The 27,228-nt window shown below is 55.9% G+C and overlaps 1 protein-coding gene across 3 annotated transcripts in view; it reads left to right on the forward strand.

The window, feature by feature from the left end:
• Positions 1–3,759: 3,759 nt before the first annotated feature.
• Positions 3,760–27,228, forward strand: part of ATP2B3 (ATPase plasma membrane Ca2+ transporting 3) — a 40,937-nt gene continuing 17,468 nt past the window's right edge. For 2 of the 3 annotated variants that reach the window (XM_012813224.2, XM_003802528.3), the window contains exons 1-16: positions 3,760–3,967; positions 8,749–8,946; positions 9,074–9,331; positions 9,862–9,987; positions 10,549–10,674; positions 13,308–13,349; positions 15,078–15,242; positions 15,730–15,944; positions 16,562–16,804; positions 17,119–17,360; positions 19,293–19,527; positions 22,991–23,170; positions 23,245–23,332; positions 23,786–23,892; positions 24,853–25,044; positions 26,464–26,677. In XM_012813224.2, coding sequence (XP_012668678.1) covers positions 3,760–3,967; positions 8,749–8,946; positions 9,074–9,331; positions 9,862–9,987; positions 10,549–10,674; positions 13,308–13,349; positions 15,078–15,242; positions 15,730–15,944; positions 16,562–16,804; positions 17,119–17,360; positions 19,293–19,527; positions 22,991–23,170; positions 23,245–23,332; positions 23,786–23,892; positions 24,853–25,044; positions 26,464–26,677 — 2,839 coding nt within the window. The remainder of the gene's footprint in view (positions 3,968–8,748; positions 8,947–9,073; positions 9,332–9,861; positions 9,988–10,548; positions 10,675–13,307; positions 13,350–15,077; positions 15,243–15,729; positions 15,945–16,561; positions 16,805–17,118; positions 17,361–19,292; positions 19,528–22,990; positions 23,171–23,244; positions 23,333–23,785; positions 23,893–24,852; positions 25,045–26,463; positions 26,678–27,228) is intronic. The other variant, XM_012813223.2, reaches the window with a different exon arrangement.

Raw genomic sequence — 27,228 nt, forward strand, 5'->3', positions numbered from 1 at the left:
AATTCTGCCTCCATGGCTTTGAGCGCCTTCTCTGTGGGCCAGGCCCCATACCCATCCAGGACTGCCCACAAGGTTAGGAACCACATGTGTGAAAGAGCTAGGAGCTGGCTAGAGGGGAGGCATGCTCCCAGGTCATGGCAGTGCTGAGCAGACTGAAGCAGGGGCAGGGTGGGATTATACACCCAGCAGTAATCAGTTTTGGCTGGGCAACAGGCAGAGACTTTCTGGAGAATATTCCACTTGAATCTCGACTAAGAGGATTTGTGGGTGGTCAGAAGTTGGCAGGTGGAGCTGGAACAGAGGGCAGCAGCAGAGCCGGAGGGGCTGGGGAGCAGTTTTGCCTTTGGCTCCATGGGAATGGGTGATCAAATCATTAGTGGACTAGGACTTCAGAAAGAGCCTTCTACAGGGTGGTGACCAGGTGCCTGGCTGGGGGCCTATCAGGTAGTAGGTAGGATGTGGGGCTAGCTTGGTATGAGATGGAGGATCCTAAGGTGGGGAGGGCAGGAACCTGACCCCAGGGCAGTGGCAGAGAAGCAGGAATGGACTGACCGCAGGGAAGAGAAACAACTATGCCCTGTTAGAAGCCAAGGTCTTGCTCCCCATCTGGTAGCCATACCATGAGTCACCATGGTCTACTCAGCCTCAGCCAGTGGTCATTAGACCTTGGTGACTCTGCCACCAGTCTTGGGGAAGCTCTGCTCTGAGGAGCAGGCATTGCTGTCAGGCCCATGCACCACTTAAGAGCCCACCCTGTGGGTCATTCCCTCTGTCACCCTTTGAAACCCACCAGTGCTAAGCGGGCTGACCTTGGCTTCTGCTCCAACTGGGTATAGAGGCTCAGAAGATAAATGAGTCCAAAGCAACAAAGTTGTTCAACTGGCTTCCCTTTTGGAAACACCTTAGGTGGCTCAGTGGGGGCCATGCAGGTACTCAACTGGTTCCTGAGGTATCAGAGCCTGGGGACCCTGCACATAATTTTGCTGAATGGTGCCCCTCGCACACATGGCCCATGGTGGGGCCTCTTCTAGCAGCCCTGCCTGCCTGGGGCCTGGGATACCAACTTCTGGGGGGTGTTGGTGACCCTGAGGCTGGCTAAAGGCATTGCCTACACAGACAAACCAGACCCTTCTGTCCCCTCCAGCAGCCACTAAGCTGAGGGTGGCTGGAGGACAAAGCCTGAACCTGACGGTTGCACCAAGTTGCTATGGCAGGGGACAGCTGGAGCTCAGGGCACCATCCTAAGCAAAGATCCTGGAGTGAGGAGGCAAGGCTGTCTGGACAGCATGAGAAGTGCAGGTGGCAGTCAAAAGCTGACATTGTTGCATTGTATGGTCAGAAGTAGGGGACTCAGCTGTCCTCTGTCTCTGCCACTTCCCCTGGCCAAGCCTCAGTTTCCCCACTTTCAAGAAGGAGACCAATTCACACCTCTGCCACCAAGGTGGCTGCGCGCAGCACCACTGTAGGAGCCCACCCTGCCTGCCCCATGCTTTGTCTCCCAGAGCCAGGGCTCACCCCCACTGCAATGCTTGTTCAAGCTGCAGCCCCTCTGTTAACCCCAGGCTTCTGTCCCTTGCCACCCCTCCCCCAGCTCTCACCCCTTTCACTCCTTCCTACACAAGCCCCTTCCCTCACCCCTGCACCAATTGAAACCCCACAGCTCTTGGTTCTCGGGCCTGCCATTTTCTGTCACTCTGCTCCTTCTCTGTCTCCCAGCTGGACAGAGAGAAGGTTTCAATTCAGTCTTACTGAGGCTCTGTCCCAGCACACAGGGCCAGTGCCAGGCACATCATAGGTGCTCAGTCACATTTGTCAAGGAACACGCAGGGGAGCAATGTGTGGGAGTGGGAGAGGACAGCACAGTGGTATGTCTGTTGTTTGTTCCCACGTCTTACAGAATGTGGTATCATCTAGAGAGTTAACACTTAGGTGCCCAAACTTGTCAAACACAGATCACTTTGGATGGGCAGTTTTTGAAGTGGCTTCTCTGCCACAGGGCCTCCAGGGCAGGAGCTGCCATGGGTGTACACACCCTTCTTCACAGCTGTGGGGAATGGCCCAATGCTGGCCACAGATTCTGCTCTTAGGTGACCCTCTCTGCTCCCAGCACCAACCGGGGGCTCATACAACCCAGCCTGCTGGGCTCAGAGTGAAAGGTGCAGGGCTGTCCTGAGAGCAAAGATCATGAACCTGACCATGTCTGTTTTGGCTACCCACGGGCTTTTCTGTCTTTCCTCCTGGCTCTGGGTTATTTGTTTCCATGGGTAGTTCTAAATCAGAGACCTGGATTAGCAGCTAATTTCAACTTCTAGGAGGCTCCTTCTGAGTCAGGAGTTAACATATACCAAAGGTGAGGAATTGGGCCTAGCTGAGCTGCTGTCTGCTGCTGCGAAGTCTAAGTGCACTGAGACTAGTTCATTTCCACTAGGATATTGGAAGCTTAGCACATGGCCTTGGGAGATGTACCCACTTATGCACAGGCCAGGAAGGAGATGAAAGAGAGAAGCTGAGGAGGAAGGGCACAGGCCCAGCAGGCCCTGCAAAACTGTGAGAAGAGCAATCTGGGCGTGGTGGCTCCTTGGGTGAGGTGAGGGATGTTGGTGTAGTAAGGGGGACAGTAAGAGTCATGACATGATGCTCTGCAGAGCAGGGAGGTGGTGTGGCCCAGCAGTGGCCAGGATGCTTCCAGTGTGGGGAGATCTTAGCTCCTTTGTCATCAGGAGGAGAGAAGAGGGATGGGGGGCACTGTGCTGTAGGGCAGAGTTGCCAGTGACCTGTGGCTGCTTTTGGCTTTCTCTTGTGCGCCCTCCCCTTGTCCCTCCCCTTTTACTCCTTCTGTCCCCTCCCTCTCTGTCCTTCCCTCTCCCTCCCTTCTCTCCTTCTCTCTCCCTCCATCCCTCTCTCCTTCCCTCTTTGTCCTCTCTCTCCTCCCCCTTCCTCTCTCCCTCTGGGTCTCATCTCTCCTCACCCCTGGCCCCCCAGGTACCCTCAGGGCTACAGAACCCCCCTGCACACTAAGCCTTGACTTGACCTGCAGCCCAGCTGGCCCTGTCCATGGCTCGGCCTGCTCCCTGGAGCCCTGCACCGCCCTGGCATGAAACTGTGAGCCGCTGAGGCCACACCAGAAGACCTCCTGGGACTATAGCCAGCGGCACAGGGCGAGGCGAGTCTTAATCAGGCAAGAGCAGAGTGTGAGAGGGGCACCAAGCAAGGAGCTGCTAGTGGGCATGAGCATCCACAGGAGAACCCACCCATACTGGGCACAGTTACCACTGATCACTCCCAACACACTGCCCTCCCATCAGGGGGGTTCCCAAATGTATCTGGGGACCCCCAAGAGCCTCCATATCCCAGCTGGCCAGCGCTGGTGGCAGCGGGGTCCCAACAGGAAGCCCTAACACTTGTTTCTCACTTGTTTCTTCCCCACCTGGGCAAACCATCCCAGCTCTGGGCACTCATGGTGGAGTCCAGCAGGACATGAGAAAGGGCCACTGACCTAGCCTGGGAGGTGAATTTTGTACTTGCTGAGTCATGAGTCAGACTGAGCAAAGATTGGCAGAGAATGTTCTGGAAGACTGGACCCCAATTTTGTTCCAACCAACCCCCTGGCTTCTCCTCACCTCTTTCTCACCAGGTGCCCACACTTAGCTGCTTCCCCACCACCACCACACCCTGCCTGGGCACTGGAACTGTGGGTGGCTCCCCATCCTAGCTGCAGCTGAGCCGAGGCTGTCCCTGTGAGAAGGCCTGAAAGGCAGAATGGGCGACATGGCCAACAGTTCCATTGAGTTCCACCCCAAGCCCCAGCAGCAGCGGGAGGCTCCCCACGTGGGAGGCTTTGGGTGCACATTGGCTGAGCTGCGCAGCCTCATGGAGTTACGAGGGGCCGAGGCTCTGCAGAAGATCCAGGAGGCCTACGGGGATGTCAGTGGGCTCTGCAGGAGGCTGAAGACATCACCCACAGAGGGTAAGGCCCTCAGCACTCCCCAAGCCTGCAGGGGTGTCCCAAGCATACTCCTTCCCTCTTGCCCAGGCAGAAAACACTCCAGGGCTCTGGGGTACCAGGTGGCAGCTTCCTGGAGGGCTCTGTGGAGGACCCCTGCATGTGTGGGGTCACTTCTGAGTAGTAGGGTGGGGCAGGCAACCTCCTGTTACTGAGGGAGGAAGACACAGCTCCTGTGTGTTTCAGGGTTCCCTGCATGCTCAGCCCTCTGTTCAGTTAGGGGGACCAGAAGAGGAGAAGGGTGCACAGGGTGTGAGCCCTCTGGGGCTCAGGTTGCAGTGGGCCTCCCCCTGGGAAGGGAAGGGATGGCCCAGGGGTGGTACAGGGCCATGTGGGTCTGGTGGGAAAGGGGGAGCAACATTGGGAGAGGCCCCAGAGTGCTGGTCAGAGAAATAAGCCTGAGGGCACTATAAGTCTTGCTTCTGCACTTGGCCTCTAGAAAACCCAGTGAGCACCTTCTAAGATCTGGGGTGGAGGCCTAACTGCCATTTTGGGTTCCTGCCTCTCCCCTGTAGAAAGCAAAATTCTGCCCTGCCTTGCACCACCACCCCCTCCCCCCTGCAGGGCTGTGAGAGGCCACCAGAGAGCCAGCCTGGTAGCAGGTTTCAGCAGCCGAGTGTCTCTGGCCCAGCTGGCACTCACCTGACAGGGCTACTAGGGCTATCCCAGCCCAGTGCCAGGACTGTTTCCCAGCCAACGTGGGTTGATTTGATCAGCTGCCCATCTTAGTGGCACCTTGGCCCACCCATCTCCTCTGCTCCTGCCCAGGCATGGCCCCCAGCACCTCTAGCCTCCTGGCTCTGCCCCCACCCCTCTTGGAGACTTGAGGCCAAGCAGTATCCTGATGCTCTGGCCCCATCTGTCTGCAGTAGCATGTGGACTAGAGGGAGAAGTGGAGATGGAGGAGGTGCCCCATAGTCCAGGGCAGGAACCCGAGTTGGAGTGGTCTTCCTGGGGTCTGCCTGGGTCTCCTTTACTTTGTACTCTGGAGCTAACATGCCCATGGACACCTTGCTTAGCCTGCTGGTGTGCCTCAGGGTGGATGGCTTGGCTCTGAGCCAAAGGATCTCTTTCCTTCCTCCCTCCTTGCCCACCCGAGGACTCAGGCCCAGAAGAGGAGGCTAGGGTGGAGGACCACTTAGCCACAAGGGCCCTGGCCTCTCCCAGATCAAAAGAAACAGATGGGCTTCAGCTGGCAGCTCTCCCTTCTGTCTGTCAGGCCTTGTGAAATATTTAAAATGTCAAGGCCCCTGGGAACCTGCCCGACTCTGCCACAGAGCACAGGAGCTCACTCTAGCCCATGGAGGGGGTGGGCATGGAGAAGGGCAGGTGCACAGGTGGGTGGCCTGGCCCCTGACTGGCTTCTGAGCACCTGGGCCCCCACGGCTGCAGTGGAGAAAGCCAGGCAGGCTTGGTCTGCTGCCTGAAGAATGAGTGACATGAGGACCAGCTCCTCCTCTCTGCGACACTGGTGGCTCTTAATGTCCTCAGGCTTAAGCTGTCTGGGTGCCAAGAACAGGTGACTCTGGCTCCCCACATGACCTCAGCCCAACAACAAGCCTTTGGCAGGCATGGGGTCCTCAACATGCCTGCTACCTCGGCACCAAGGCTCCCACCCAGACCACCGCCCTCACTCCTGATCAGACACAATGGGCCTGAGCCATAGGAGAGGTAGCTTAGCTGTACTCCAGGCCCCATGCCAACCTCCTGGCAAGGTAGGCAGACTTGGGGTGCCCAAGAGGCAGCAGGCACACCCCCATATAGCAAGTCCTTACAGAGGGTAAAGAGGACAGGCAGGTACGTAGTGTATGGCAGGCAGGGGACTTTGTCTTCTGGCAATAAGCACATAAGTCAGCTAGCTGCCCAGCCTTTGTAGAGGCCTAAGAGGATTCCAGAACCCATCTCAAATCCTCCTGTTTGTTAGGAAACCTGGGTCTTGGACTGAGCCCAGTGGTAGGCTCCCCAGGGGAACTTGGCCCCACCCCTGCCCCTCCCTGGTCTCCACAGGCAGTCCTGGAAAGGAGGGTGGATTAGCTGGGAGCCAACACGAAACAGTCCTAATCCAATTCCGATGGCATCTGGCCTCTGCTATGGGCAGGCTGCCCATCTGTGTCCATGCCAACTGGCCACACCTGCCCCCACACCCTGGCTCTGGGCTGCCCTCAGGCTGCTAGGCAGGTACTTGCTTGGAATCAGAGGGGCCACTGGTGCCTTTCACCCCCTGTGATGGGCACTACCTCAACAGTAGCTGTTGGGACCCCCGAGCTCACAGGAAAGCCAAGGCCATGAGGCCGGGCCAGAGCAGCTGCCTGGTGTAGGGCAAAGAGAGAGAAGCAGCAGGGGCAAGTCAAAGCTAAGGGAGAGGCTGATAGAAGGACAGGGAGGGAGCTCCTGGGGACAAACCAGATACATGGGGTGGGGCGGGCAGGAGATAGACTTGCCTGGTACCACAGGGACCTATGGACTCTCTAGAGGCTGTGGTGGGCTTCTGTCCCTCTCTGGGGGCCCCAGGCTAGGGCATCAGAGAGCCTGGGTGTGTGATAGGCTCAGACAATGGCGGCCTCTCTAGCACCGACCCCACCTCTCATAGCTTCTTGAGGCAAAGTTGGGTTCCTATTCCCAGCCCCTCTCCTGCCACCTCAGGAGCTGAGGTCCTGAGTTTCTCCCAAATGCCCAACTGGGGATGCTATAGTCCTCTCAAAAGAGGACTTAGCCCCCACAGAAACCTGAGCCAGCCGGCTGGGTCCAGGCACAGTGAGGCCAGGGGGAGAAAGGCAGGAACAGCTGCAGCTATTATGGGTAGGGAGGACAAGCCTAGCTCAGGCGCATGGACGGACATGCCAAGCTGGCCACAAGCTTCTGCTTTTCAGACCTTCACCTCAGATGGGCCTGCCCCACACCTCCCAGAGCCCCACAGTTAGCACTTCCTGGCTCCCCATTCATCTGGGGCTGTGCCTTCCCCAGCCCTCTGACAGCTCCCTGAGCCAAGCCCTTGTGGTCCTTGTCCTGGCAACAGGTGGCAGGAGTAACGCCAGCTACTCAGGCCCAGGAGTTGCAAGGAGTCAGTGTGGGGCTGGTCCTCTGGGGGCCAAAGAGGCTCTGGAATTGAGGTGCCTCATTTGCTTAGGATGCAGAGGGACCCAGTGGAACTGGCTACCCCATACCTCACCCTCTTCGTCCTTGGCCTGGGGATGCCATGCCATCAGCAAAAACAATCAACAATCTCATTAGCCCCAACCTCCTCACTCCTTGTCCTCATGGAATGGGGTAAGAAGGGGTGGCTCTGATTGGGAAGCCAGAGCCAATGCACGGGCCCTTGAGGAAGCTGGTCACCATTTAGATGTGGAGCACACACACAGCCCTCACCATGAGCTCTGGCTGAGGATTCAAACTTGCCACTTGGAGCTGGGTTTGTGGGAAGGTGCCAGGAGTAAGGCGACTCTCTGAGAATGTTCCCTGCCAACCGTGTGAGTGAGGCCAGGCAGGAAGGGCTCTGAGCATCTGAGTTCTGCCTCACAGCTCACTGCCTCTTCCATCTCCTCGTCAGGCCCCTGGTGACATCTGATGAGTATCCCTGTCCAAGGGCATAGGCAGCAATTGACTTGCTATCCAGGAGTGGGAGGAAATTGGTTCCCAGGCACAGCTGAGAGTGGAATGTCCCATGACATGATGAGGCCAAGCAAGACTCTTAACTACCATGACTTCTGCTTTGCTCCAGTCCAGCCTGTGTCCTCCTCTCCTCACATGACACATCAGTTCCCCTCTCTGGGTCTCTAGACTCAAGAACTTGGATTTCTCTGCTAGCTTTCATGTTCCCTCTCTGCTGGTCTTTCCCTGAGAAACCTCTGGAAAGCAGCCCTCCACTCACTGGGTCTCCAGCAGCCTTCTCTGTCCTCCTCAGCAGCCATGGGCACCAGGGACTTCTCCCTGCTTCAAGAGACTCCCATATCCCTTGGTCCTGGCCCTGCCCACCCCTCTTTCCAGGCTCTTCCCGCCCCCACAAGTGAGGCTGTATGGCCCTGTAAGTCTTTGGGACCAGCTGCCCATGGGGGTGAGAATGTGGCCAAGGCCTCATGGCTGTCCATTTCTCAGGCTATCCATGTCCTGAATGCACATTCCCATCTTGCAGACCTGGGAGGGGCCTGGAGACTAGCTGGCTCTGAAGAAGATGGGGACCAAATGTTAGGAGCCAGAGAGATCTTTCCCGACAGGAAGAAGAACCCCTTCAGAGAGGGCCCTGGCCGAGTCTTTGGCATCTGGTTGGAAGCATGCTCATGTCACCCCCAACTCCCTTGACTGGTGATCCTCCCCACATTTCCTCTAAAGTCCCTCTAGACACGTGCTCTCCCCCCATGGGGTGGCTGGCTGCTCTCCGGGCCCCCCGGGCTCCCTCTGTGTTCCCCTTAACGGGTATTATCACCTTCCTTCAAACCCCCATTACAGGAAGTTGGGAGGTGGCACAGGACAGCCCCAAAATTGGGAGAACAGAAGAGGGAGGGCATGGCCTGGGGACAGGTCCCGGCCTCCTAGGCATGTTTCTCATCTGTGTGGAGAGGAGGGTGGCAGCCCTTCCACCCCGTGATGGTTGCCAGAGGGGCGCATGCTCACTCCATACATGTGCCCCCAAGGCTGTGCACAAAGGGTGGCCCAGAGGGAGGGTGGACCCTGGTCAGGAACTGGGCACCTGGGCATGTGAGGCGAGCCTGCCCCAGTGCCTCTTCCCGTGCCTCCTGGGCACCGTGCAGGCCTGGCAGACAACACCAATGACTTGGAGAAGCGCAGGCAGATCTACGGGCAGAACTTTATCCCTCCCAAGCAGCCCAAGACCTTCCTTCAGTTGGTGTGGGAAGCCCTGCAGGACGTGACACTCATCATCCTGGAGGTGGCTGCCATCGTCTCCCTGGGCCTCTCATTCTATGCCCCACCTGGGGAGGAGAGTGCAGGTGAGGGCAGGGCCTGAGCTGAGGGAAGCTCATGGATGTCCTACACTCAGGGCCAGGACTCTTGGTGGGCAGGCTCATGGGCACATGTGACTTCTCTATGTTTTCCTCCCCTGTGTCCTTGGCGCAGCCTGCGGGAATGTGTCAGGTGGGGCAGAAGATGAGGGGGAGGCTGAGGCTGGCTGGATCGAAGGTGCTGCCATCCTGCTGTCCGTTATCTGCGTGGTGCTCGTCACAGCCTTCAATGACTGGAGCAAGGAGAAGCAGTTCCGAGGCCTGCAGAGCCGGATTGAGCAGGAGCAGAAGTTCACAGTCATCCGGAATGGGCAGCTCCTCCAGGTTCCTGTGGCCGCACTGGTGGTGGGGGACATCGCCCAGGTTAAGTACGGTGAGTGTGCCAATGTCTGCTCACCCTGCCAAGGGAGCCTGCTGTCATTTCCAGGGAGGGTGAGCCAGAGGAGACCCCCACAGCACAGGCTCAGTTCCAAGGAGTGCATGTGCCATCACCTGTAGTAGGCTGGGGCTAGAGGAGTGTGGGAGGCATGAGACAGGGTGGATGGGGAGGGTTTCAAATGCAGGTCTTTTCTCCATGAAAGATGCAGTGTCCCCATTCCCTGGGAGCTGGACAACATGGTTAGATGTGGGTGATTCCACCCAGAGGAGTGTGGGAGGCATGAGACAGGGTGGATGGGGAGGGTTTCAAATGCAGGTCTTTTCTCCATGAAAGATGCAGTGTCCCCATTCCCTGGGAGCTGGACAACATGGTTAGATGTGGGTGATTCCACCCAGAAAGGCAGAGGTGGAAGAAGAGGTGTCCCAGGTCCCTTTCCCAAGGATGCTGGCGCTTCCAGGAGGAAATGGTGGGGAGAAAAGCCCCAGGACCCACAGCCTCTAGTATGGCTCCCGACTGTCCTTTAGGAGACCTACTTCCTGCTGATGGTGTCCTCATCCAAGGCAACGACCTCAAGCTTGACGAGAGCTCCCTGACAGGGGAGTCAGACCATGTGCGCAAGTCAGCTGACAAAGACCCCATGCTGCTCTCAGGTGAGGGCTGCTCTCCCAGCCAGCCACCTTGGAAGCCATTGGGGCCAGCATCCAAGTCCAAGGCCAGCCTGCCAGGCCTGGCCTCAACCAGAGCCTACCTAGGCAGCTCTTCCAGTTAGGGGGTCAAAGACTGCCCCCACCACAAGGCCTGCACTGGCATTTCCAGCCACAGGGCAAGAAAATGGGGCCTCCTAGCACAGCAAGGCCCTTTGTTTGCTGACTGCAAAGTCCCAAGAGGACAGGCTTCCTGGGGGGCCAGCACAGCGCCGTGCTGCTCTGAGTCCTGACTCTGGAGGAGGCCTATGGGTCAGTGTTCCTTCCCAGGAGGTTCTGCCTTAGCCCAGTGTGTAGCCCAGTAGGAAATCCAGTGGGAAACAGGACAGAAAGGCTGGAAGCTGGACATGGGCCCTGAGAATGCCTCCCCTATGCCTCTGGGCAAGGTCCTCCTTTGTGGGCCAGCTTCAGGTCAATACTGTCCCTAGTGCCCTCTGGTGCTAAGTCCCTGCTGAGCGTGTCTTCCAGCAGGGTGTACAGTCTGGTCTCTCTGTGTTGCTCTGCTAGGCACTCATGTTATGGAGGGTTCTGGAAGGATGGTGGTGACAGCCGTTGGTGTGAATTCCCAGACAGGAATCATCTTTACCTTGCTTGGAGCTGGTGGAGAAGAGGAGGAGAAGAAGGATAAGAAAGGTACAGCACCACAGACATCATTCACCCTCCATTCACATGACCTGCTCTTTATGTAGCCCTCCATTCACACGGCCTGCTCTTTATGCTTTGTCTGCCTGCTGTTGGTGTCCTGCTGGCCCCATCCCAGAGCTGGCCCTCAGTGGAGATTTTCCCCAGGAGAGTCAGCAGTTCAGGCCCCTCTAGGTCTGTGTAAGGGTAGCCTCCCTTACATCTCGCTCCCTCAATGCTTTGGGACACATGTGCCTAGGGTGAGGGAGAGTGCCCTGCCTAGATGGCCAGCACTCACTGGGGAGCTGAGGGTCTCAGACTAACATGACAGCCAGAGAAATGGGGGTGAGATGTCAGAAGTAGAATCTCCTGAGCTCAGTGAGGCTGGCTGACTAAGACAGGGCTCCTGAAAGGGGGACCATTACTGATGAGAGGTGGGCTGGGGTGAGGGTGGACAGCCTACCCTGGGGTGGCAGCCTTTGCCCTGGGGTACAACAATGTCTAGGGGCTAACGAACCTGCAGAGCTACCCTCAGTGCACCCCTGCTAGGTCTCCCCACCCCATCTTGCCCAGGCCTGGGTTTGCCCTCACATGTCTCTTGCAGTACATGGCAGGTGGGGAACAGCTTTCTAGATACGAGAGAACTCTGCTTCCTGCCTGAGCCTCTAGCTGGGCCCCAGGGCTGCTGAGCTGGGGAGGAGTTGTCAGTCAAGGCTTGTGAGGGGACAGATGAGCCTAAGGAAAGCAGATGGCAGCCCCAGCCCTGGGCCACCTTGAGGAGGTCCCTCCTCCTAGAGGCGATGAGGAGATGAGCTGAGTAAGCTGATGTTGCCTAGAAGATTCTATGGGCTTTCAGCCTGTCTCCTGGCAACCTAGGCCTGTGTCTACCTACATGAGCACCTCTGTCACCTCTTCTTTGTCATACCAGTCCTCTGTCCCTGCAGCAAGTACCCTGGGGGTACATAGGGTAATAGGTAGGCCCTGGGCTGGGCTGGGCTCCCCAGGTTTCTCTCCAGAGGAAGCCCAGTTGACCCTGGCTTGTGTCCTCATGCCCAGCTGGTTGGCAGGGAGCCCTTTCTATCCCAGGCCCTCCAGGGGCCCCCAAAGTCCTATCCCATGGCCTCATGGAAGCACATTCTCAGTGGCTTCTGTGCCTCCTTTCCAGACCCTTCACCTCCTGCTCAGTCCCGTAAATGCTGGTGTCCTTCCCAACTCAGTCCTAGGCTTGTCCTCTTCAAACTTGACTGGACATTCCAGCCCCTCCCATACCCAACCCTGTCCCCCTCTCCAGCACCATCAGGCAGGGCAGGCCCTAACAGGGGACCCTGAGGGGCCCTGGAGGGGCAACAGCAGCAGCACAGTCACCCCTTTGCCATCTCCCTCATGGCCTCCCTGGTCCCCTTTCCACCCACTACCCACTATTTCGTATCTTTTGACCTTGACGCCTATGTACCTTTCTCCTTCATATGTTGTCCTTCCCTACATCCCCTCCCTCCACTCCTGCCCCCCATGCCAGGTCCAGACCTCCTTTTCCTACCACACTCATCCCCAGCCCTCCCACCTCCAAAGGTTCCCTGGCTGTCTGCAGATGGGCTCTACAGTCCTTCTCTGGGCCCATGACCAACATGTCCCTTGATGTACTGTATTGTCACCATGCTGTCATCGTATGTCTATAGATGTCTTCCTTGCCACCTGGAAGTCTCTTTCGCCTCTGAACTGTCCCCCCAATCCTTTAGGGGTACTAGACCTCTCTCCATCCCTGGGGACCCCAGACTCTGATCCCACAAGCCACTTGGATCCCCAGGGACAGGAGCTATTGGATGGTGACTAATAGTTCAGCCCACAAACCCCTACTGCCCTAGCTGATTTGTCTCTGGGTCCAGAGCCATTGTGGATGTGGCCCTCAGGAAAGCTCCTCTAACTTCAGCCATTAGAAGGGCTAGGCGGCACCCTGGCCTCTGGGAGGGCTGCACCTGCCACCTGAGCTCCTAGACAGGTCTACCTGGTGCCCGCCTGATGCCCATGCCCCTTCCAGCCCTACCATGCAGTGGCCCTGGGTACACAAGGAAGCCCCACCCTGAGTTAACCAATGACCAAGAGGTACCTGGCAGGTGCCTAAGGCCAAGCAGAGTCCCAGGGTCTCAACCTTCTATCCCTGTAAAGCACAGGCTGAGTTGCAGAGAAATCCAGTCCCTAGGCCAGGGTAGCAGGCTGCTGGCTGCTGGCTGCCATATAAGTGAACCCCTCAAGCAGATTCTGGGGGAGCAACATTCCAACTGGGGGAGGTCCCTGCTTCTGGAAATCTCCCACTGATGGCCATACATGACCCAGTATCCATCAAGGACTGGTTTAGGGGTTCCTTATGGGGCTGGATCAAGGCCCAAGGGGAAGCCCCTGCCAGGGGTCTTGCTCAGGAATACCAGAAGTTTGTGGTGACCTTGTGGTGGGAGGTAGTGACAGGGTGAGCCTGGAGAGTACAGGACATGGAGAAGGTACCACTTTGGGCAGCAGTCAGGGCCACCAGCAATCAGGCCCCTCCGTCTGCTGCCTGTTGCCACACAGCCCCCAGGCTATCCTCCATGCCTGCATGTGTGCCACCGGGGTGTTCTCAAGCCTCCGTGTCTGTCGTCCCTCTTCCATTGTAGGCAAGCAGCAAGATGGGGCGATGGACGGTAGCCAGACCAAAGGTAACATGCGCCGCTGCACTGCTCGGCACTAAGAACACTGGGGTTGGGGCTGTCAGAGGGCATGGCACTGGGGGGCAGGGGGGAAGGCAGAGGGGGTGGTGCCCATCTCGGCGGCAGAAGTCACACCTGGAGACTAGGTGAGTGGGCTCCATGGTCCCATCCTGGTGCAGAGGGAGGAGAGGGCACACTCCTAAGGCTGCTCTAGGCATCCTGTCCACAGATACTGCTGGAAGCTCAGACTAGCCACCTAAAGGATGGAAGCCCAGCCATCAGGTAGCTGAAGTTTGTCCCTGCCTTAGCCCAGAAAGTACATAAAGTTCATCTGTGCATGGGCATACTAGGACCACTTTGGCCAGATAAGAAAACTGAGGTACAAAGCAGGTAACTTTCCCAAAGCTCTGCATCCCAGCCTGTGGGGCTAAAGCCAGAAGACAGTTAGTCTCTTGAGCCTGTGGGCCAAGGAGAGAGGGGCCAGCCAAGGCGAGAGGCCTGGTTCCGCACTCAGCCTGTATGCCTGGTGGGTACCTAGGCCTGCCATGAGGCACACACAGGCAGCAGAAGTGGCTAGAGGGCAGGTGGTAGCCCATGGAAGGGAGGAGAGGGGCAGACAATCCAAAGGTGGTTTAGAGCATGGCTCAGGCCTTCTGGAAGGCCACCACATGAGGGGGACACAGGGACAATATTCCTAAGTGGTATGCTGTGTGCTCACCAGGGACCTAGGGCCCATGACAGAGTCAGAGAAGCCACTTGGAGCTTAGAGAACTAGGGCTAGGAGGACATTTGGGGCAAGGGATGGCCCAGTGGCCTAAGCCCTGGGTTAAGGGGGAGAGGCAGTAGTTGGGGCGCACAGCTGAAGTGGGCTAACTGGATGGTGCTGCTGTGTGTACCTGAGGCACTGGGAGGAAAAAGCCATGGTGAGTGTCCTCAGACTGTCAGGTGAGAAGGAGACGGAGGTGAGGGGCCCAAGGATGGAGAGGGAGAAAAACAGGTCTGGGGAATTCCCCAGTCGCTGGTTAGGAGCAGGGACACAAGACACAGGTAGGGTGGACATAACTCCTTTGGGCAGTCGCCAAGACCCTGGAGCCATGGAGTTGGCATGGCCAGAGTAGAGGGAGGTGATGGAGAGCAGAGGCCAGAGCTGGGGAGCATGCCACTATCATGTCAAGGGCAACAGGGAGGAAGACCAGACACTCAAGGAGGAGGGAAGAGGCTGCTTACTCCAGGGGGAGGCAACTGGACAGACAGATGAGGCTTGCCTGCACAGCCCAGGGGATAGACTGATGAAAGGAAAGAGATGGCTTGAAGGCTCTTAGACCCCTCCCACAACTAGAATGAGGACATGGTTTGAACACCAGTGGACAAATGAGTCAGCTCAGGGTTCTGGAACATTCCTTGGGCCAGAGGCCTCTGTTCTCAGGTATTGAAATTTGGGTCATTCCAGAACTGGTCACCCTATCTGTGTGCCCAAATACCTTCTGCTTCTGTCTGTCCTTCCTTTCCCCAAAAGAACCATCTCTCTGTCCCACCTAGGATAGTGCTGGGGCTGCCCCATCTACCCTAGGGGTCTGGGGCTTAGGAGGTGGGCAAGAGAAAGGAGTGTGGAAATTAGAGAGTTCCACTGACCTGTGTACTTGTGTATGGTGTGGCATGTCTTTCCCTGTGAAAGCTCCTTGTAGTCTCTACTCTAGCCAGGCCCTAACCTTGGCTATGGGGTTCCTCTATATGCAGCTAAGAAGCAGGATGGGGCAGTTGCCATGGAAATGCAGCCCCTGAAGAGTGCAGAGGGTGGGGAGATGGAGGAGCGAGAGAAGAAGAAAGCCAATGTGCCCAAGAAGGAGAAGTCAGTCCTTCAAGGGAAGCTTACGAAACTGGCCGTGCAGATCGGAAAAGCAGGTAGGGCCGGGTGTGGAAGACACTAGGCTGCAGGCAAGCGGGAAGGGATTCGGCAGGGATGTATGGGCCAGGAGCCGGTGGGGCCGGCCAGAGCCAGGGATGGCCATCGGGGCCTGGCCAACTCCCCACAAGGGCCCCAGAGCAGGCATATTGCTCACATTACCCACAGGGCTCCCAACCCAAAGCTCCAGGCTCTGCCTGGGGCACAGTGGAAAGGCAGCCAGCTGGTGGCACCCCAACTTCTGAGGGGGGTCAAAGCTTGCTGGTCCTCCCCAGCCACACCCCTCTGGCCATCTAGGGCCTCCAGCAAAGGCCCTCTGGGGGTCCCCACACTTACTGTGCAAGGCCAGGCCTCGAGCTATTTATCCCAAAACATGGGACTCCTTCCTGCTGGGAGCCCTTGGAAAAGGCTTATTCCTCTGCAGGGTCTATACCTCTTCTTCCCTCCTCTTCCTCGCCTCCCTTCCTGCCCCATCCACTCTGGCAGGGCTAGTGATGTCCGCTATCACCGTCATCATCCTGGTCCTCTACTTTGTGATTGAGACCTTCGTGGTGGACAGCCGGGCATGGCTGGCAGAGTGCACCCCTGTCTACGTGCAGTACTTCGTAAAGTTCTTCATCATCGGTGTCACTGTGCTGGTTGTGGCGGTCCCAGAAGGCCTGCCTCTGGCTGTCACCATCTCCTTAGCTTACTCTGTCAAGGTATATAGTACCTACAATTCTACCATTTTACAGGTCCAGGAACTGGGATGGGAAGCAGCCACAGTGAGGGCTGGGACACTTTGGGATCCCAAGAGGAGGAGGGAAGTGCTGAGACCTCCTTTGCCAGGTTCCTGGGGACAACAAGATGAGCCAGGAAGGGGGCAGGCAGCGGGCAGGGCCCAGCAGTTGCCACATGCAGGATGCAGGCGGGGGTAGGACAAGGGCAGAGGATTTGAGGGTACAGGCACATGTGCCAGTGCTACCTACAGAGGCTGGGTCAAGGAGGCAGTGGGCAGAGTGTGGGGGAACCAAGCTGGGGCCAGGGAGCCACAGGACAGCAGGCAGCTGAGAGGGGCCTTGGGCACGGGAGGACCCAGGTGAGCCCCAAGCTGGATGAGATTTCTGAGGCCTTGACTGCAGGGTAGCACCCAATCCAGGCAGTACCTTTCCAGCCTTGCTGTCAGCTCAGTGCTGACTAAAGTCCCCAATTGGGCTATGAATGGCCCACTGGCTGAGCAGAGCAGAGTCACACACCACATTTGTGCTGACCAGCTCCCGCCACTCCTCCTCGGAAACTGAGCAACCCCACACTCCACTGTCATCTGTACCCTTTGCAGAAAATGATGAAGGACAACAACTTGGTTCGCCACCTGGATGCCTGTGAGACCATGGGCAATGCCACAGCCATCTGCTCTGACAAGACAGGCACACTCACCACCAACCGTATGACCGTGGTACAGTCCTACCTAGGGGACACCCACTACAAAGAGGTCCCGGCCCCCAGTGCCCTGACTCCCAAGATCCTCGACCTCCTGGTCCATGCCATCTCTGTCAACAGTGCCTACACCACCAAGATACTAGTGAGCTGGCAGGGTGGGCTGGTGCGGGTGGGGCCATGCTGGAAGTATGGCACGTGTTGTCCTGAGGGGCCAGAGCCACATGGTCTCGGGAGTGTGGGCCATCATCCTCCCCATCCCTGGCCCAACAGTGGCTCTGGCTACTGGATGAGGCCTGCAGATTCTGGAAGGCCTTTCCAAGCCTAGTGAATGATTTAAACTCTGCCTTCCTCTGCTCTCTGCCTGCTTCCCACACCTTAAGATGTGCTGGGGCCCCGAGGGTAGCCAGGAGGGGGTCTTGGGCACCCAGTGCCATGCTTGCTCTCCTTGCCTACCAGCCTCCAGAGAAGGAAGGCGCTCTCCCACGCCAAGTGGGCAATAAGACAGAGTGTGCTCTGCTGGGCTTCGTCCTGGACCTGAAACGGGACTTCCAGCCTGTACGGGAGCAGATTCCAGAAGACAAGCTCTACAAAGTGTACACCTTCAACTCAGTCCGCAAGTCCATGAGCACGGCCATCCGCATGCCTGATGGCAGCTTCCGCCTCTTCAGCAAGGGGGCCTCAGAGATCCTACTGAAAAAGTGAGTGGGCGCAGGGAGGGCCAGGGGCTGAGGGTGTGGAGTTTGTTTATTGTCATAGTGAAATAAACTTAACAGAATGTGGACCTTTCTCACCACTTTAAAGTGGACAATTCAGGCAGCACTCGTAACTCAATGGGTAGGGCACCGGCCACATACACTGAGGCTGGTGGGTTTGAACCCAGCCCGGGCAAGCTAAAACAACAATGACAACTGCAACAACAACAACAAAATAGCCAGGCATTGTGGCAGATGCCTGTAATCACAGCTACTTGGGAGGTTGAGGCGAGAGAATCGCTTAAGCCCAAGAGTTTGAGGTTACTGTGAGCTGTGACGCCACAGCACTCTACCCAGGGTGACATAGTGTGACTGTCTCAAATAAATAAATAAATAATGTGGACATTTCAGTGGCATTAAGTATCTTCACAATGTTGTGCAATCACCACCATCCAGTTTCTAAACATGGTCATCACCCCAAAAGGAACCCTGTGCCCATTAGCAGTCCCTCCCCATGCCCCACTCATGTGGATGGGTCTGCTCTGGGCATTTCACAGAAATGGAGTCACACAGGATGTGGCCTCTTGTGTCTGGCTTCTTAGTGCAAAGTTTTACAGTTTGCAGTGTACCCACATGTCATTCTTCTCTACTGCTGCTACTGTCCCACTGTCTGCTTGGGTCACGGTTTGTTTATTCATGCATGTGTTCCTGGACACTTGAGTCATTTCCACCCTGCAGCTGCTGTCTGTAGTACTGCCGTGAATATTCATACAACTTTTCAACTGAACACCCATGCTCAGGCTTCTAAGGAATGTAGCCAGGAGTGGAATTGCTGGGCCATATGGTACCTCTATGTTTAACTTTCTGAGGAGCCACCAAAAGGGGCACCATGAGGGAAGCACCACTCTACATTCCTACCAGCAATATACAACACTTCCAATTCCTCCTCATCCTCAATAATGCTTACTTTCTGATGTCAAAGTGATGATGGCAGCCGTCCTAGTGGATGTGAGGTGGGTCTCATGGTGGTTTTGAGTTGCATTTCCCTGTAACTAATGACAGTAAGCATTTTCTCATGTACTTAGGGGCCATTTGTCTTCTTTGGAGGATTGTCTATTTGAGTCCTTTGCTCACTTTTGAGTTGAGTTATTTGTCTTTTCATCATTGAGTTGTGAGAGTTCTTTGTATGTTCTGGAGTATATTCCCTCATCAGTACCTGCTTGGTGAACACGCTCTCCCACCCTGGGCCGTCATCTTTCCACTCTCTTGATAGTGTCCTGAGATGCACACATGCTTTAAACTTGTGCTGGAGCCAGTTGATGCATTTTTGCTATTGCATATGTGGGCCTTCTTTTAGAGGGAGGAACATGTCCTGGAGTTACATGATGGTGATGCCATCACATTATTCACTTTAAATGGGCAAATTATGCACTGTGTGAATTCTACCTCAGCAAAGCTGTGAAGGTGAAGTAAGGGGGATGTGCAGTCTCTCCACCAAGCACCTGGTCTGTCCCATTCCGTCTCATTTCCTTTGCCTCTGGCCTCCCACAGCACCTGCACATCGAGGCCCCAGTCACTTCTTCCACCTGCCTCTGGGGCCCTCACCTCCTTTGTTCTTTCCTGTCCCATCTGAAAAGCTCCTGGGGTCTTCAGAGTTGCCATGTCATGTCCCCACTACATGGTGACAGCTGATTGCCCTGGCATTCAGTTTTTGCCACCGTTCTGCACCCTTGCCCCATGGCCTCACTCAGCAGACCTTAGCTTATAGCTGAATCTCTCCAATCTCTGCCTGCCATCACATGGCCCTCTCCCTGTGTCTCTCTGTGTCCTGTCCTCCTTTTATAAGGACACCAGTCCTTGGCTAAGGTTGCCCCAATCCAGTGTGACTGCCTCTCTTCCTCTTGTTCTCTCCCCGCCCCCCACCCTGCCCCGCCCTAGGTGCACCAACATTTTAAACAGCAACGGGGAGCTGCGAGGCTTCCGTCCTCGGGACCGAGACGACATGGTGAAGAAGATCATCGAGCCAATGGCCTGTGATGGCCTCCGCACCATCTGCATTGCCTATCGGGACTTCTCTGCAGACCAGGAGCCTGACTGGGACAACGAAAATGAGGTTGTGGGTGACCTCACTTGCATAGCTGTCGTGGGCATCGAGGACCCTGTGCGACCTGAGGTAGACACCCCTCCTCTGTGAATGGCCTGGTAACTGTGAGGGGCTTGGATGCTGACATCAAGGAGGAAACATCCTTTGCCCCTCCCCCTCCCAGCTGGCCTTCAGAATCACACCCTCTGCACTACACTTTGCCCCTCTCACTGGGTGGCACCACACCAGGGTTTTATCCTGTCGTGCCCACCCCCATTGGGCCTATGGGCCTGCCTCAGGCTCCACCTTCTACCAGGTAGGAGAGGGTGGCAGTTAGACCCTTGATCATTGGCAGCTGATCCATGTAGGGCTGATGGGCTAGAGAGGGTGGTGGAGCCTGAAAGGGTACAGGTTAGGGGGACAGGGTCGGCAGTTCCCAGTTGAAGGATTGGTTGGGGCTGCATGAGGTTCAGGGCATCCCTGTAGACATGACAAGTGGGCAGGCAGATGGCTGTAGTAGTGCATGACACAAAGCAAAGATCCTGGCTGGAGAGAGATTGCAGAAGCATCTTTGTATGAGTGATGTCACCCGGACAGATTCATAGCTGCAACAGTGGCAAATACAAGATCAGAGCAAAGGAGGACAAATTAGGCCAGTCAGGGCCTTGATATTGGGAGAACATTTTCTTGGTCTTTAAAGATGGCAGACCCTCAAGAGAGTGCAAGTCTTCAGGACGCCAGGCCCTAGAAGGCGTGTGTAAGGCATGGAGGTGCATGCTACCTGAATGAGGCCTCTCCAATGGCTCCTACCTTGTGCCAGAAGCAGGACCCCCTTGGTCCTGCCAGTTAGCCTGTGAACTCCCATTTGTAGAAACCATTCTGGGGGTATAGGTGCGCCCTAGGGGAGCAGCCCCCAGGCTCTCCTTCAGGACACAAGCATTCATGCATTGGGCCACATGCCGACAGCACTCAATTCACAACACAGTTCGTGGTGCATCCAAATTGTCAACATGGCAGCCTACATTCCAAGAGGGAGCACCTTGAGCCTGGCCTGGGGGACCCTGGATAGCAGTAGAGAGTGGTGGCACAGGTCAGCAGGCAGACAGGGGTGAGCCACTGCATCCAGCTGAGCCAGGAGAGCAGAGCATGTTGGCGAGACAGGAAAGAGCCACCCCTGGCAGACATGGGCTCTGGCCTTTCCCTTCAGGAGCCACCAAGTTCCTCTGTTGGACCAGGGAGAAACTGAGACACAGAGTGGAGGAGGGCTGTGCTCACACACAAGCAGCCTTGGCAAAGGGACTCAGGGAATAGGAACAGCTTCTTCTGGCTTGAGAATGACTAAAAGAGTCTATCTGGCAGACCCTAGTCTCAAGGCTGGGTTGGGGGCCAAGGAGGTAGCAGAGAGGGCCCAGCCAAGTTCTGGGTACAGACAGCTGGCAGGAAGGCCCATGGGGCCTGGTCAAGCCTGGCATAGTACTTACAGGTGCAGATGGCCACAACCAGAGGGGGGCCCTTGGGGTTATACCCAGGAGGCACAGGAAGCCTGAAGTCCAGCTGAGTTCATGCCAGGTAGGGGCTATTGGCAACTTCTCTGGCACCCATATGAGGAAGGACAGTGTCTCCCCAAGGGAGAGGTCTGAGAGGTAGCCTCTGGAGATGAGGACCTTTGAGTCACCAGAGCTATTCATCCACTGCTATCAGCACAGAGCCCCTGGTTCTCAGGCCCATCACAGCCGCTTGGTGGCAGTAGAGGGATGGCATCCAACAGCTTCAGGGACTGGTGCAAAAGAGGGTTGTCTTCCTGTCTGTGGCTCATGGTATTGGTATTGCTGTCTAGCACCCCAAGATCTTCCAAGAGCAGAAAGTGTTACTGCTCTGTGAGCAAGGACACACATTCTGGGATGTAGGTACAAGTCGCACACTGCAGCTGGGCTCTTCCCAGGCTATCTTTGCTGAAGGGATCCTTGGTCAATCTGTTATAGCGTGAAGTGGGTCTCCTATCTTCTTGCCCCCAGTCTCTTCCTGGCTGAGGTCACATCCTCTCCCAGCCTCAGGGGCCATCAGCATGCAGGGGACTCCCAGGCCAATGACCAACATCCTCCTGTGGGGTCTCCCGGCTACCCTCCTCAGTCCCCCCACTGCCTGGCTCATGCTTCTGCATATCCACCCCACCTGCCAAGCTCCCTAGGCCAAGGGCTGAGCCACACCTGGGTCACCCACATGCTCTTGGGCTTTCTCCTTCTGGGGCTCAGTGACTGTCCCCAGGGCTTCTGTGCTCAGCCCACTGGTGCTCACAGGGTCCAGTGCAAAGTTAGCAGGCCTGGGCCTGACCTCCTAATTCACCTCCCAAATTCTGAACCTGCTCTTCCTCTCCCTCCTTTCCTGTCCCCTCACTGTTCCTTCCCCCGCACAGTGACATCAACTATATGACCCTGTCTTGCTCTCCTCTGAATCTGAAAAGCCATGTGCCTCCTCATTCGTTTGGAAACAATCCTCCCTGGCCCCCATCACTGCACAAAGCTACAACCTCCTGTCTGATATCCAGGCTTCCCTCTCTCAATCCCCACTTAGCACTAAAGGGATACCTTTCTCCGTCCCTTTTTCCAGAATCTAACATGATAGAGATGAGCCCCAGCTATAGTGATGCTTGGCTCAGTGAGGAGGCTGTACACAGTCAGTGGAAACTGGACATCAGGTCCCTGCATGGCCACTCCATTCCCCAGTGGGCTATTCAAAAAGTCCCATGAGGTCCTCAACACTTTGCTGTGACATGGGCCCAGCATGAGGTAGTCTTGCCCAAGTGCAGGTCAGTGTGCACACTCTGAGCACATTTAAGGTAGACCAGGCCAGGCCACAATCTATTAAATGCATTTTTGACTTATGATCTTGTCAACTTACAATGGCTTTCTCAGGATGTAACCCCATAAATTGAGTAGCATCTGTATTTGAAAGTGAAATGCATGCCACATGCCCAAAGCAACATTCCATTCTCCCTGCTTATGATGGGAAACCTACAGCTCTGACGAAAAGATTAATTTCTGAGAAAAAAGTCTTATTATATTATTTTAAAAATTTGAGGTAAGTGAAAGAGATGCCCCAAGCTTGGCCCCAAGTCAGGTGGCTGCCCTGAGTCAGGGTCCTGCTGGCCATTGGGAAGCTGGCACAGTGGCTGGGGGTAGGAGGCACCTACATTGTTCTTTAGGGCTGACAGAGCCACCTTGTCAGCCCACCAGGTGACCCAGGATGACCTAGGCCTTGTTTTCCAGGCTGTCAGGGCCTTGATCTGAGACGTCACTGTCCCTAGGCCCCATATGGTGAAGGAGGTACCCAGGGAGGTGGGCTGGGAGCCTAAGGAAGGCACCTGCCCTCTGTGGCTGGGTTGTGTGGTATGGCAGCACCACCAACTTCTGCACTGCATCTGGGCCAGCCAGCCCTCCAGAAAGTCCTTGCATTGGGACTACTGTCACTCTGCTGGGCCTCTACCATCTGCAGATCTGACTAGAGGAAAGGGCACAGCCTGGACTCTATGTATGTGTGGCCTTGTCTCTTCCAGGTCCCAGAAGCTATCCGCAAATGCCAGCGTGCCGGCATCACAGTCCGCATGGTAACTGGGGACAACATCAACACAGCAAGGGCCATTGCAGCCAAGTGCGGCATCATCCACCCCGGGGAGGACTTCCTGTGCCTGGAGGGGAAGGAGTTCAACCGGCGCATCCGCAACGAGAAAGGCGAGGTAGCTGCCCGCACCCAGACCACCCCCACCCCACCCCACCCGGCCCTCACTGCAGCCTCCGTGTGCCTTCCCAGATAGAGCAGGAGCGGCTGGACAAGGTGTGGCCCAAGCTGAGGGTGCTTGCTCGCTCGTCACCTACTGACAAGCACACTCTGGTCAAAGGTAAAGGAGTCTCTCGCCCCAACTCTGCCCTTCTGGATTAACAGGATGAATGGAAAATGCCCAAGCAAGACAGGCCCATAGAGCCTGTCCCCTCGTCGTAAAAGATGGGGAAACTGAGGCCCAGGAGCAGGACACACTTACCCAAGTCACATGATGCTGGGCCTCTTCCTTCTAACAAATCACACACTCAGCAGCATCTCCTATGACCCGAACAAGTGAGCCAGTCTCACTGGGTGACAAGGCCGGGTGTGGGTAGAGGGACAGGGCTGTCTGGTTAAACCTGGAGACATGATTACGCAGGTGATGGGGAGCACAGAAGATAAAGACAGTAGCACAGGCACAACCCCAAAGGGTTTTCAGAGCCAGACACTGCCCCCAAGATCCCTGGGCTGGGCCCCATGGAGCTGTGGTGACAGATGGCACCAGCCTGCCCTGCCCCACTCTGTGTTCCAGGAATTATAGACAGCACCACTGGTGAGCAGCGGCAAGTAGTGGCCGTGACTGGGGATGGCACCAATGATGGGCCTGCCCTCAAGAAGGCCGACGTGGGCTTTGCCATGGTAAGCCACACAGCATCAGCCCAGCTTAGCACAGCACGTGAGGCCTGTGTCCATAGCAGGGATATTAGCTTTGTACCAGAAAGTAGGAGCCAGTGTTTGGGTCGGTTGCAGAGTGCCATGCATGATCCTGGCCACTTGGGCCTGTGTGGGCTCTGCCAGTCAGGGTATGTGATGCCCAAGGTGATGGTGGGACTGTATCACAGAAAGGAAGTGGAATGGGAGCAGGGGCCTGGTCAGTGATGGCACCTGCCTGCCATCACCCACTCCCAGTCCACACTCTGGATGGACTCCTGGCCCCAGACAGGATGAGCAGAGTCCCCAAAAGGACCTTTCCTCTGTGCTTCTTTTATGTTGTTTCCATAAGGCCCTGACCCCTATAAACAGGGCGGTCTGGCAGCCCCCCAGGGAGCCCCTCTCCCCACCCTTTCGTGAGCCACATTCAACTTAGCCTTGCCCAGAATCCACACTCAGGGAGTTGTGAGCACCAAGCTGAGGGCTGCTAGCTGTCACAGGGCCAACCCTGAGGCAGAGACAGGGACTAGCACCTTGTACAGCTGCAGCTGCATCTTTGTCAAAGTATTGGGATGGAGGCTGGGAAGACAGATCCCTCCCTGCCTGAAGCATCCCCATCCAGGGCTTTCAGGGGCTTCTCCCATAGCAGGCCTCCCTAGAGCACTAAGAACAGACTGCAGGCTGCCTGGTGGCCACGTGTTGGCAGCTGGACCTTGTATGAGGTCAGGTTGAAGGCCATGTTGTCAGCACTCTGTTTAAGAGCAGAGCCTCCCTTTCTGTGAGATGTCACAAGCTGCTGTTTGTAATGCAGGAACATGTTGGATAAAAAGCTTGACTCTTCTCAGCTGAGTGGCCTTATTTGGAAGGGAATGAGCCCAGGTGGGCCAGGTGACTGAGAGGGACTGGGGCAGGGACCGCTCAGACATTATATGTCACCCCCACCCCCAGGGCATCGCAGGAACTGATGTAGCCAAGGAGGCCTCTGACATCATCCTGACAGATGACAACTTCACGAGCATTGTCAAGGCAGTGATGTGGGGTCGAAACGTCTATGACAGTATCTCTAAGTTCCTGCAGTTCCAGCTGACAGTCAACGTGGTGGCCGTGATTGTGGCCTTCACAGGCGCCTGCATTACTCAGGTGGGCACCGGGAGCTGCCATGCCCTGACAAGAACAGCAGGGCTCTCCCTCCCACAAGCACAAGATCTGCAAAGGCAGTGACTATGACTCAAGCTGAAGTGCTCAGGCCTCAGGGCCAGATTGGAAGACAGAATGTTTTTTTCTTTGCTACAGATTTTTTTATTGAAATCAAATTCACATACCAAAAAATTCACCATTTTAGCATACAACATTCAGTGGCACAATAATAGATTTACAATGTTGTATAGCCATCATCTCTAGCTAATTCCAGAACATTCTCATCAGTTGCAAAGGAAATCCCATCCCAGTTGACAGTCACTCCCTAGGCCTCCTCCCCTGGCCCCTGGCAACCACTCATCTGCTTTCTCTGTGGATTTGCCTGTTCTGGACACCTAATCGCAAAGGGACCAAGTCATATGTGCCCTTTTGTGTCTAACATGTCACTTAGTACATGTGTTCAAGGTTCATCCACATTGTAGTACAGGGCAGAATTTCATCCCTTTTATGGCCACATAATACCCCATGGTGCAGATGTGCCACGTTTTGGTTATCCCCTCACTGCCACTGGATGGTGGATCATTTCCACTTTGGGGCTGTCATGAATGGTTCTGCCAGGAATGCCGGGTGTGAGTCTCTGTGTGTCCAGAATTTCCTTGTCCCCCATCAGAAGGGTTAAGTTTGCTGTGGACAAGTAGTTAAATTACTTCCTGGTCAACTTTCCCCTTTCAAAGATTTGTTTTAATTAAGATAAAATTCACATAGCATAACCTTCACCATAATAAGAATTTTAACCCTTTTAAAGTGCATAATTCAGTGATGGTTAGCACAGCACTGCACAACCATTACCCCACCTACTCCCAGAACATTCTCACCACCCCAAAAGGAAGCCCTGTCCCCATTAGCAGTCACTGTCTACTCCACCCTCCCCAAGCCCCTGGCAACCACTCATCTGCTTTCTCTCACATGAATTTGTCAGTTCTGGAAGTTCCATGTGAAAGGAATCATACAATAGGGGGCCTTGTGTGTCTGGCTCCTATGAGGCTGACTTTGAAACACCTCAGAGGAGCTGAGGAGAAGGAAGGTACACTTCAGAGTTTCTGCCTCCTCTGTCCCTGGCTGCAAGGGGCAATGAGAGCGCTCTTTACTTGGTCCCCAATGCCAGACCCTTGACCCCATGGCAGCTTGTAAAGGATTTAGACCATACCTTTGTATGTCCCTGCCACCAGATCAGAGAGCAAGGCAGGCACTTGAATGCCCAGGAGAAACCCCTGCTAGCCTAAAGACAGCATAGGGATGAGATGTCACATTTTTATGGGCATGAAATGCTGGTGACACTGACCCCATGCTGAGTTTCTCCCCAGGAGCTGCTGTTTTTCCGGGCCCAGGCCTTCTGGAAGGGTGACTGCCTCCTCTTCACAGGACTCTCCTCTCAAAGCTGTGCAGATGTTGTGGGTGAACTTGATCATGGACACATTTGCCTCTCTGGCCCTGGCGACAGAGCCACCCACTGAGTCGCTGCTGCTGCGGAAGCCCTATGGCCGGGACAAGCCCCTCATCTCGCGCACTATGATGAAGAACATCCTAGGCCACGCTGTCTACCAGCTTGCCATCATCTTTACCCTGCTCTTCGTCGGTAGGTTGGCCCAAGGCACAGCCTACCTCAGAGGCACACAGGAGGCCTCTGGGACACTGTTTCTGTCCCTCTCGGGCTCAGACCCCATGTGGTGCACATCCATCTGAGTCCAGGCCCAGCATAGGGTGAGATGCGGCACTTTTTGACTGGCTGGCCCTCGCCTCCCTGCCAGCCCACACAGCGCCTGCCCACGCCAGGAGCCCGACTCCTTCGCAGCTGACAAACAGCTCCACTGCCCTGAAGTCTTGTCCACTGCTCAGGCAAACTCTCTCTTCCTCCACCCAGCCCCAGAGTGGCCACAGTAACCCTGGGGACAGAGTAGTACCCAGATCCATTCACCCACATACCCCAGGACTATTCAGCGGACAATGACCAGGGAGGAGGAGGAGGGGGTCAGCATGCAGGAATGGCCAAGCAGCAAGTGAGGTGGCCAGGGGCTCAGGAAGCAGGATAGGGGAAAGAAGGAATGGGGGGGTACCAACCCTGGCCTGCTGAGAAGATAGCACCCTGGGAGAAGAATGGGAGCCCCAAGCACGCCATGCATGCCATTG

This window comes from Otolemur garnettii, unplaced genomic scaffold (assembly GCF_000181295.1).
Source record: "Otolemur garnettii isolate 467f Iridium unplaced genomic scaffold, OtoGar3 scaffold00249, whole genome shotgun sequence".
Taxonomy (NCBI): Eukaryota; Metazoa; Chordata; class Mammalia; order Primates; family Galagidae; genus Otolemur; species Otolemur garnettii.